This window comes from Pelodiscus sinensis, chromosome 10, assembly GCF_049634645.1.
Source record: "Pelodiscus sinensis isolate JC-2024 chromosome 10, ASM4963464v1, whole genome shotgun sequence".
Classification (NCBI taxonomy): domain Eukaryota; kingdom Metazoa; phylum Chordata; order Testudines; family Trionychidae; genus Pelodiscus; species Pelodiscus sinensis.
In genome coordinates this window covers 16,967,235-16,978,561 of record NC_134720.1, presented here as the reverse complement: position 1 = coordinate 16,978,561, position 11,327 = coordinate 16,967,235, and the positions used below count along the sequence as shown (strand labels likewise).

At 42.4% G+C, this 11,327-nt stretch overlaps 1 protein-coding gene across 1 annotated transcript in view; it reads left to right on the top strand.

Moving 5' to 3' along the window:
- Positions 1-848: 848 nt before the first annotated feature.
- The window catches only part of CUL3 (cullin 3), a 105,556-nt gene continuing 95,077 nt past the window's right edge, over positions 849-11,327 (top strand). The window contains exon 1 of the mRNA XM_075937566.1: positions 849-1,249. Coding sequence (XP_075793681.1) covers positions 1,184-1,249 — 66 coding nt within the window. The 5' untranslated portion in view covers positions 849-1,183. The remainder of the gene's footprint in view (positions 1,250-11,327) is intronic.

Here is an 11,327-nt window from a genome sequence, read left to right as displayed (position 1 = left end):
CTGATTTCTTTATTTAAAGGCTCCATGGTGACAGAGCCTTGGTCACATTCTCAACCTTTTCCCAGTCCTTTTTTAAAAAGAAGAGTTGTGAGTCTTTCATAGTCACTTGAGTCCAGGAGCTGTGACTTTAGAAAAACACCTATTGGCATGAAATAAAAGGGAAAGAGCTGGCAGGTGGCTAGCCTAGACAACACCATCCTAAGGTCTGGGCATGTTGTCCACATGTGGGGCTCTAGTTCTAGCTGGGCCTGCAATGAGTGGAAGTAGCACTAGGCCCAGAGTGCAGTGCGGATAGTCCCAAGCTACGTCTACCCAACAGTGTTACTTTGAAATAACTGACATTATTCCGAAATAACAAAGCGCACAGCTACGTTACAAGCCTTTATTTCGAAATAATGGCGGGCTGGAGGCCGTCTTATAGCGAGGGCTGTACCCCTCAGTCAGCAGGAGTAAGGAAGTGGAGGGATGAGAGCTCTTCCTTCCACTCCTGCGGTGGGGACAGCGCCAAAGCCCAGTTAAGCTATTTCCACTTAAGCTGGGCAGTTGAGGTGGCTGAAGTTGTGTAACTTAATTGGACTTTAGCCCTGCTCTGCACAGGTACCATGGAGACCACGCCCCCGAGGCCCCACAGCAGCTACTGCTGCTAAAGCCACCACTTTCCCCCAGGCCAGCCGTGGGACCCCCTCTGCGTTCACCCCACCCGACTGCGCTGCGCTCAGCCAATCAGCGGCTGCCTTTGCCCCAGCGCGCTTTCTCTTCCTGCCTTTGCCTCCCCCCGCCCCTTTGCAGCCGGTGACAGCTCCGAGCGAAGTCTCGCGAGAGCAAAGCAGCGGGGGGGCCCCCACCCCCTCGCCCGCCCTCCCCGCCGAGCTCCTCCCCGCGCCCCTCCTGCCGCCGCGGCCGGATCTGTCTGTGGGGTGGGGGGGCGCTTGGCCCTGCGCACTGAGCGATGTTTGTCCGCCATCGCGGCGGAGGAGGGTGAAGGAAACGCCGCCGCCGCCGGAGACAGGGGCCTGCGCCGCCGCCGCCCGGAACCTCCCGTCGCCGCCTCTCTCCTCCCCGCCCCGCCGCCCCCGGGGCCGCCGCTCGGAGTGAAGGTCGCCTGGGGCCCCCGCCCGGGGTCTCCCCGCAGTCCCCCCCCCCCCCCACCCCGCAGCAGGCTCCGCTCGAGCCGGGTCCGAAGATGTCGAACCTGAGCAAGGGGACGGGCAGCCGGAAGGACACCAAGATGCGGATCCGAGCCTTCCCCGTGAGTCCCCGGCCACCGGCTGCGCGCCAGGCCCCGGCCTCCGTCCGCCCGCAGGCCCCGCGGCCGCCCGGTCTGTCACCCGGCTGCCCGCGGGAGGCGGGCTGGGGAGCAGGGCTAGAAACTCCGGGCACGGGGTTGGGCTGGGGGCTGGCGGGCGGGGGACACGCTCCGTGCCCCCATCTGTTACCAGCACAATGAAACCTGTCACCGCGGCCGAGCGGGGGAGGAAGCACCGGCGCGGGGGGCGGCGGCGCGGGCCCTTGCTAGGGTCTGGGACCGGCACTGGGGGTGGCGTCGCCGGCGCGGGCACTGGCAGGCGGCTGGGTGAAGGGGAGGCAGTTTGGGCACTGACCGCGGTTTTGGGGGGATGGTTTACAGACACTGGGAACGGTGAGGGAACAGCTCGGGCACTTACTGTGGATCGGTACTGGGGAGGGTGCATTACAGCGAGTGGGGACCCTCCACAGCATGAAGCATGTGGAGGAACCCATACTGGTGGTAATTCTTCCCCCTCAGAAGCTGTGTGTTTATTATAGTCATATGTTCCGAAAATATATTTAATGCCATTTCCAATTAAAGGCTTTCAGACAAGAAGCTACAAATGCACATAAACAAAAAAAGGAGTCTTATAACTCTATCTCTAAGCTAGTTTTCCTGCATATGGGAGATTTTATTTTGCAGGTATTGTTGGTCAGATGGTAAAACGTCAGGTGACAGTGTAACTTTTCATAGGACTGCTAGGATATATCCAACTCTGAGATTGCCAGTCACTTTAGTTATTGAGCAAATAAGACAGATTATTAATTTACACTGCTGTAAAACTGCTGTGCTTTGACAGTTTCTTCAGTTGAAGCTTAGAACAAATGAATGTGAAGACTGCTGTTAATGGTTTCCAGTATTACAAGATGTGTGGAAACTTCAGTCATTTTTAGTGATTTCCTGCAAAAGTGTGTGTGTGTGTGTGTGTATATAATATGTATATAATAAAAAGGAAATGCTCTATTGAGTCACTAGCCTTTAGTATTTATCTTAACTTTTTGTTACACCTGACCCAGCTAGCCAGTGGCAAACAATTATAATAGGTTGCTTTCATGAATAAACTGGACATACCTGTTCACATCTGTTCACCAGCACATAATATCAGGGAAGACCTGCTTAGCCAAAGCTCTTACCAATGAAGTTGAAAACTTTAATACTTCTTTAAATTGTTGGAAGTTATCTGTAGGTATTTGATTCAGCTGGATAGCTTCCCTCTTAAACTCTACTTCTAGTCAACAATAATTATTTATGTTGAAGGAAAAAAAAGTGTACTGTGAAGTAAAAGACTAGAAAGTTTTAAGTCAGGGTGGGTATCCAGTACATGGTTTGTTAGGGTTAGGTGCTGGTGGACTGCCAGATGCTTCGTTTACCTGAGTGTCCGCAGGCATAGAGCCCCCTGGCCCACTCCCAGTGGCGGCTGTTCCTGCTGTTCGCATTGGCAAGGAATAGTGAACTGCTGCCACTGGGAGCTGCCGGGCTTCATGACTGTGGATGCTCAGGTAAACAAAGCATCTGGCAACCTTCCAGTGGCTAACCCTGATGCACCTCATGTGGCCCAAAGGCTGGAGGTTCACCACCCCTGTTTTAAGTGGTGTGTGGCTGGTGATCTCCAACAGACATTATTGATTGTTAATAATACTCTTGTTCACAGCATAAACCTCATATTATCAGAACATTTGGAGGGCGGTATAGCAAAAGAATAGCTGATAACTTGTGTACTATAGTGGATTATCATACACCATTTTTGTCATTGTTAATGTTTATCTGTTTTACAGCAAACTTCTTTTCTTATTAAATCTAAATTCTGGCAGTCTTTTAAATTTGGCTAATAGGATCCATGCAAAATCTCTTTACGTATGTAGATGATGGTAAACTAAGAAGGGTTAAACAATGACTAGAATAAGTATTATTTTGCTTTTTATTTTTTGAAAGTTCTTGTAACTAAGCATATAAAATGCGGTTCGTGGGTGAAGAATGTTCATGTGGAGCTCTGCTTTCATAAGTGCTGAGAATGCTTGATATTTTTTCACCCCTCAAAATGCTTCTTGTTAGCATTGTTTTAGTTTTCCCTTTTTTGGGTTGTTTAAAGAATGGATTACAACTATCTAATTTATCTAATTATCTTCCTTTAAAAAGTAACACTTTTAAGTATATATTGACATCAAGGCCTCCAAATGCCAAATAGAACCTAACATCTGTTTATAGTATTTTTTTTAAGTTTTGCGATTTTAAAATAAATGTCCTTTTTTGCAACCAAACACAGTAAAAAGTTCACAAAGGATTTTTAACTGAAAAAGGGCATGTTAATGAATGACAATTTTTCTCTCTCATAATTATTTGCATGATAGTAAAATCTTAAAAACTATCACTCTCTCCAAAACCTATAAACATTTAGGCACGTGTGTAATTTGATTGGTTCATTTCAATGGACTCTTCATGAAGCTATATTTGTTTGCAAGACTGGGACCTGTATTTAGTATTTCCACCTTTTTTGGCTACTGTTTTCTCTTTTCACTTTCTCCAATTCTGATGCATTGTTCTGAGTTTTGAATTGTTGATGTTGCTAGTGTTATGTCATTTCTGTGCTGTCTGTTGAATGTCATCAGCTGTATTACATTTCCATTTCCTTCATTTTGTTTCAGTTTTTCATGTGGGAATACATATTTACTATTGGATTATCTGGAAAGGGGTAACCTTGTTGGACAAGTAAGATTCCTGAAATCTAACAATGTCATGATTAATTTCTAATGATGGCCATGGCCATTTCATATTTTCTATTTATCGATAACATTTTTGGCATTTTTCTAATAGAAATATGTACAATAGTTACTTTTTACAAATTATTTTGTTTTTGCCGTTCATGTATTAAGTGAAAAAGAGTGTGAACACAGTGTTAAATTGTTTCTCAATTCCAAATACTCTACCCATGAACTGTAATTTTATTGTAAAATTACTTAGTGTGTTTTTTTTTTTTTTTTTTTTGTTAAGTTTCTTGTAATTAAGGCCTGTAGAATCTAGGGATGTGAAAGTGTAACTGTGTACACTTGGGCTCATTGGTTAATCTTCACAGTTACACACATCCTCCTGGTACATGAGGGGAGGGTGAACCTGCTTAAAAGCTGGCATTCTGCACGCAGCAACTTCCAAGGAACCACCGGCCCCCTGTGCACTGCTGCCTATGTTTCAGAGGCAACAGAGCTGCATGCACCAACTCCAGGGAGCAACATGATTCTTCCCTCCCGCCTCCATGTGTAACCGCTGATATTTTGAATGGTTACATGGTTAATTAAATGTATTTTAACATCCCTAGTAGAAACACGCATAGGTGGTAAATGCCCCGCCAAAGAAATGTCCTTTAATACTAACTGGCTGCTGGTATACAGAATCTCACTGAGTGCTTTTTCTTCCCTCAAGGGCAGTGGCAGAGAATATGTCTACACTTCAATTAGAAACATACAGCTGGCCTGTGCCAGCAGATGTGGGCTTGGGTAAGGGTCTGTTTAATTGACCTGTAGAGCCCAGGCTCCAGCGGAGCCCAGAAGTATAGGATTCTGTGAAGTGTGAATGTTCCAGAGCCCAGGCTGCAACCCCAACCTCTGCAATGCAATTAAACAGTCCCTATGTTTGCATTGCAGTTAGGTACTTATGACTGGCCTGAGTCAGCCTCACGGGGGTGTCCAAGGGGCTTTTTAATTGCAGCGTAGATACTCAGGCTGCAGCTTGAGTTCTGGGACCCGCCCACTTCGAAGGGTCCTCGAATTTCTGCCCAAGCCCAAATGTCTACACAAAGGCCTGCTGGGAGTGTCTAATTGCAGGATAGAGTATCCTTAGAATACTTTAGAATTTACAATAGAAAGAAATGGGTTTGTGTGTCTGGTTTAACCCTACTATATTAAAAAAGGTGTTTATGCAACATTGTCTTGTTAAATATATATTAAAGTAGATGAGTGCGGCTAGATCGAGGGATTAGGCCAAAGAACAGATAGCGTAAATATTTTTTTAAGTATTATTCAAATAATACTTTCAAAGTTACTTGTCTAAAAAGGGTATTTAAATTAACTTCTTATCTTGTTACTAAAGTTTTGCCTATTTGCATTAGGTATGCAATGGTTACTTTAAGGTTGTGTAACAAAATTACCTTGTGTATGAACTTTCAGGAGTACAGAGTCTATATAGAATAATGCCATTTTTATAAATATCACAAGAGACTCTTAACACTTAAAATAAGTACTCATATATTCATTTCTAAATTTTTATAGGACAGTTACTTAAGCTGAAACAGGTGTAACTTGGCAGAGGGTTTAAACCAGAGGTGGGCAAATACTGGCTTGGGGGCTAGATCCAGTTTGCCAAGGTTAGCCCCTGGCAGGCTGCTGCCACTATATTTACCTGTGCCTCTGCAGGTTTGGGCGACCACAGGTCTTGTGGGCCACGGCGCATCATTCCCAGCCAGTGAGGGCAGTGTCAGAACATAGGGTATAAGACAAATTATCCATACTATATGAAATTCTACAGCTTTCTTGTGAAAATACACGGTGGCTACGTCTACACTGGCACCTTTTTCCGGAAATGCTTAAAACGGAATACTATTCCGTTTTCAGTTTTTCCGGAAAAGGAGCGTCTACATTGGCAGGCTGCTTTTCCGGAAAAGCGTCTGTGGCCAATGTAGACGCACTTTTCCGGAAAAGAGCCCCGAGCGTCATTTTCGCGATCGGGGCTTTTTTCCGGAAAAGATTACTAGGCTGTCTACACTGGCCCTTTTCCGGAACAGTGTTCTGGAATAAGGACTTATGCCCGAGCGGGAGCAGAATAGTTTTTCCAGAATAGCGGCTGATTTTGTACAGTAGATCGTCGTTGCTTTTCCGGAAAAGCAAGCGGCCAGTGTAGACAGTTGGCAGCTTATTCCGGAAAAGCAGCTGCTTTTCCGGAATAAGTGGCCCAGTGTAGACACAGCCGGTATGTGTAAATCAAGCTACCAAGAAGTTTTGTAAATTTACATAAATAACATGACTTTTAAGAACTGTTAGATGGACTCTCTCCGAGGATTCTTACTACTTTTATGGAAGGAATTTACAAGAAATTAGTTGGTTAGATCACTTTAATTTGAAGTGAGCTACTGTTATTTGTTAATGCATTATATTTTGTTGATGTTTTAGATCATCTTAGTTTCCTGTAGCCCCTACAAAATATTTTCCTGCTAACCCCAGAATGTAACCAGTTATTCCTGTCCACTTTTATTGCAACAGTAAATACAGGGTCAGAACTAGTGGCTACGTCTAGACTGGCATGATTTTCCGCAAATGCTTTTAACGGAAAACTTTTCCGTTAAAAGCATTTGCGGAAAAGAGCGTCTAGATTGGCACGGACGCTTTTCCGCAAAAGCACTTTTTGTTGAAAAGCGTCTGTGCCAATCTAGACACGGTTTTGCGCAAGAAAGCCCCGATCACCATTTTCGCCATCGGGGTTTTTTTGCGCAAAACAATACCGCGTTGTCTACACTGGCCCTCTTGCGCAAAAGCATTTGCGCAAGTGGGCTTTTGTCCGAATGGGAGCAGCATAGTATTTCCGCAAGAACACTGACAATCTTACATGAGATCGTCAGTGTTCTTGCGGAAATTCAAGTGGCCAGTGTAGACAGTTGGAAAGTTTTTCCGCAAAAGCAATTGCTTTTGCGGAAAAACTTGCCAGTCTAGACACAGACAGTGTATTTTGGTGAGGATTAGTGTGATCCCATACATTTGTGCTATGTAAAATGAGTCTGTTTAAATATACATAAAATCATAAATTGATGCTTTTTATGTAGAATGGATAGGATAGTTATGTTAAACAAAAGGAGGCTGGACAAAGTGTAAGCCTAGCTGCTTGTTCCTTTCAATTCCGTAATCAGTTTACATTAGTTTAAAGTTTTCAAAACTATTGATGCTGAGTAAAGAGAGAGTGATTTAATTTTTGTATTTTTTTTCTTAAACAAGGCTGATGGTCTCGTTGCCACTCCTACATTCTCTAAATCAGAGTGGCTGGTAGTGGTGACCTTTAAATTCCTGAAAGAAACTTCTTCTTCTTGAAGCATTTGGTGCTTTTTGTGCCATGTTTTGATCCTGGGGAGTGGGGTGTACATGATATACCCTGAGGTAAAATTAAAATGTATATTAAAGTGCATAATGCATGTATCCATCAACCATTAACAAAGTTGCTTTAACTTTTGTAGATTCACATGGATCATTCTGAGCAGAGATTTCAGAAAGAACCTGGAGAATGTGTTTGAACTACACTAAAGCTGAGAGTATTCAGGTGGTAGAAGCTGTTACTGACCTATTAACATTTAGGGTGCAGCAGTGTGTCTCCTATCAGCATAATAATACCTCCTCCATGAGGGGCAATAGTTAAGTCAGTGGGAGAAGTTCTCATCTTGACATAGTGCCTGCTTGCACAGCACTTACATTAGTGTAACTTACGTAGCTCGGAAGGGTAGTTAATTTATGTTGCTCAGCATGCGTGAATAATGACGAAGTATGTTGTAGAGTAAATGTAGCCTGATTAGATTCGTAGTACGTGTTCTGTGGTGTATATTTTGGGGTAAGATGAGGAGATAAAGGGAAAATAGTTTGTCACATGTTTATTCAGTTCCAAGTAAACCTTACTATGTATTTTAGAAATGTGTGTCTGTCCATTCGTCTGTAAGTCTGTTCAAATACTCCTAAATAGTAAGAGCTAGGACCACCAAGTTTGGTATACAGTTTCCTCATTTCATAACTTAAAGGAAGGTAAAGATTTGATTGTGCTTGGACAATGGGATATGCTGGTATTCGATTTTCTCATAAAATGGAAAGGGAGGAGACTAATAGCAGGAACAATTATGCTGTAGAATAACCACAGGGAGCAGCAAGTGGCCAGAGATAGGAATTGGGACAGCTATAACCCCACGGGGCCTAACATTTAAAAAGAATGTTAAATTTTGATTAATCAGCTAATCGAATAGTCTATGGAATTTCCATCTATTACTCGCATTAGTTGATAAGGAGAGTGCTTGCTATTGTGCTGTACCTCTCTTTGAAATGTACAAGATCCACCGCAGCTCTTGTACATTTTAAAAGAGGTGCAGAGGGATTGTTTATGTACCTGGTCCTGTGCTTCTCCCTTTGAAATGTACAAGATCTGCAGGTCGCTCTTGTACATTTCAAAGAGAAAGGTGCAGCAGGAGGATGTCTCTGCCTCCCCTGCACTCCTGTGAAGATAGTGCTGGGAGGAAACAGATTTTAAATGGTTCCCTTCTAGCACTTGCTGCTCCTCCCCTTTGCTGCCTCTTTCAGAGAGAGGCAGCTAGGGTTGAGGGGAAGTGACTAGTCGAGTTACTACTTAACTAGCTGATAAACTTATGCCTATTGGGTAGTTGACTAGTTGCTTACTTCCCTAATTGGGCCAATAGGGGGCAGGTATGAGAAAAGGACAGCTATCTATTATATATTTCAGAGTATTTGTGCGTCTTCCTCCCCTCCCCCCACCAAGAGACATTCACCCCTCTCCATCTGTGCCTGCTGTAGTGACCAGGGACAGACACTTTTCATCTTAGCTCCAAGCTGCTTTGGTGAGAGAGGCCTGGGTTGTCCTCTTTCCTGGGAGCAGCCTGCATATTGAACTCCTTATCCCCAACCCCAACCTAGGACAATGATTTAAGTGAAGAAAAACAAAACTTATTTAAGTTTTCTAGTGAATTAATATAAACAGAATGTTTGGTAGTGTTCACTTCAGATCATATGGATAAATAAATATATTACATCAGTGCTTTTGTGAATATATATGCTGTATTTCACATTTCCAAGTAATATTTTTATAAAAGCAAATTAGCGTTGGGTCCATAAGATTTATTAATGAATGTGGCAATAAGTAGAATATTCCTCAGTAAAGTTCTATTATAATACATTTAGGGCTTTGAAATTTAAAAAAAGAGAAAGAAATGAGCATTTTAAATGGAAGTTTTCCAAAACAATGCTTTAAAATCTTTAATGTGAAAATGCACTTAAATTGTATCTAATCGTGAACATTTGAAGAACATGGCTGGATTTCAGATTAATGCTGTTAGAGTTGAACAGGTTGGACTCAAACTAGACTTTGGTTCATTTTCACCATGTTCTAGGTGTTTGAGTTAATAAAGTTGGTAAATTTTAGCAGAAGTTTTACAAGGAATTTCTTTCTAATTTTGTGACCATATTATGTCTGTCTATGTTGTCATCAGATCTTTCAAGCGAGGTAGTACTGAATGAAATGCCACAGCATGGTATTGGAAAGCACTTTGCTGCTAGAGATTACTACCATCTTTTAAGTGAGATGGAAAAACAAGTAATCTTGGTCACTTGTCATCGGTAAAAATTCATTGGGAGTCTTTGCGAGAGGAGACAACACTAGTGTTCAGATCAAATTCTAATTTTTCCAGTGGATTCGGTGGGATTTGATTTCTATTAAACTGTTTTGTAACTTCACTAATGTTAAGCAATGACCCCCTGTTTGTCCTAGGTATATTTGCATAAATGATGGGTGAATGAGTTAAAATAGCTTTACAACTTATGCAGGATAGAAGATACTATATACATTTTAAGACCTTTTAGATGAAGGTAGCATATATTATTGGGTTCTCTGAAAAAATACTATTTTGTATGATCTATTAATTGCTTTCTTCCTATGATGCAGCCTAAAACATGTGCAGTAGTAATCTGTACATGCAAGAGTGTACGTTTCTAATTAGTTGAAGTGTCCATCTATGCTTTCTCAAAAGAGAGCAGGTGCCCTTTAGTAGTTTAAAATTCTATTTGCTTGAGGGACTTAATTTTTTTTTTTAATAAAGTACAGTCAGTAGAGTAAAGACTGTCTTTACCTTTTTGAGTTTTGAAGATACAGGCAAGGAAGTGCTTGTTAAAACTGCAGTTTGGACCTGCTTTCCATGTTTTATCAGATTGTTAGTGACAGTCCTCCAGATTTTTTTTAATGGGAAAAGGATCTACAAATAGATGTAACTTTGGAGAATTTAAATATGTCTGGAAGAGGACCAAAGCCTCCTCTCTCTCTCTCTCTCTCTCTCAAAACTATATCAATAGTACCTTAGTACATTTACGCTATAAAGGAGGCATGAACGCTGGAGAGAACGTGGAGGAATAGAGTCCTTCTGAATATGTGGCAGGGATTAAGCATGTTAATGGTTAACTCATAAGCCTCACTCTTAAGAGTTGAGACTTATCGATTATGGTTAACTGTTGGAGGCTGGAGCGGGGCCAGGCTGTAGTGCCTCCCGCCACCCTGTCCAATCAGTTAATCGCTTAAATGTAACAGTTAACCCATCAACTAATTAAATGGGAGTTGCCTAAAATAATCAAGCCTTTTTGGTACTTTGAGGGTAAAATAAGGTGAAATTAGTAGAAATGAAAGATGTAAATTGTTTATATCTATGGTTAAGATTTATTATACTTATATGGAAATATGTGTTTATGTGAATGTTAATAACAAACATCTGCATAATTTAAGTCTATATTAATGTGTGTTAAAGATATTCTTTAATTACATGAACTTCAGCTTTTTCATGAAAATATAACTATAGAATGAAGAGTGAAGCTTTACTGTTTGTAATCTTAGTTAAGATATGTCCAGTACAGAACCAAGAGCCTACCTTATGCCCCACATTGGTTTGAACCTAAAAGGGAGTTAATATAAGTCAGGAGTGGGGAACCTAATGTCCATCAACTTGTGAAGCTCCAGCTCCTGAGCTAGGAGCTCCCTCTGTATTGGGTAGCACGTGCTGGCTCTCCAGCCTCCCTACTGTCCATCCCACTGTGGGACTGGAGCACACACAATCTACTAGCCTGGGCTCCCCGAGGCTCTACTGTGCAAAGGGAATGTGGGGAGTGTCTTTCTCCTTTTCAGTCAGGGGTTACGTCAAGGGGTTGGTTATTCTTTTTTGTTTCTCATTTGTGTGCGGCCCCAATTGATTTTTCTGTGGGTCAGTGGCCCCCTATTCAAAAAAGGTTACCCACCCATTGTTTAAGTACAGGAG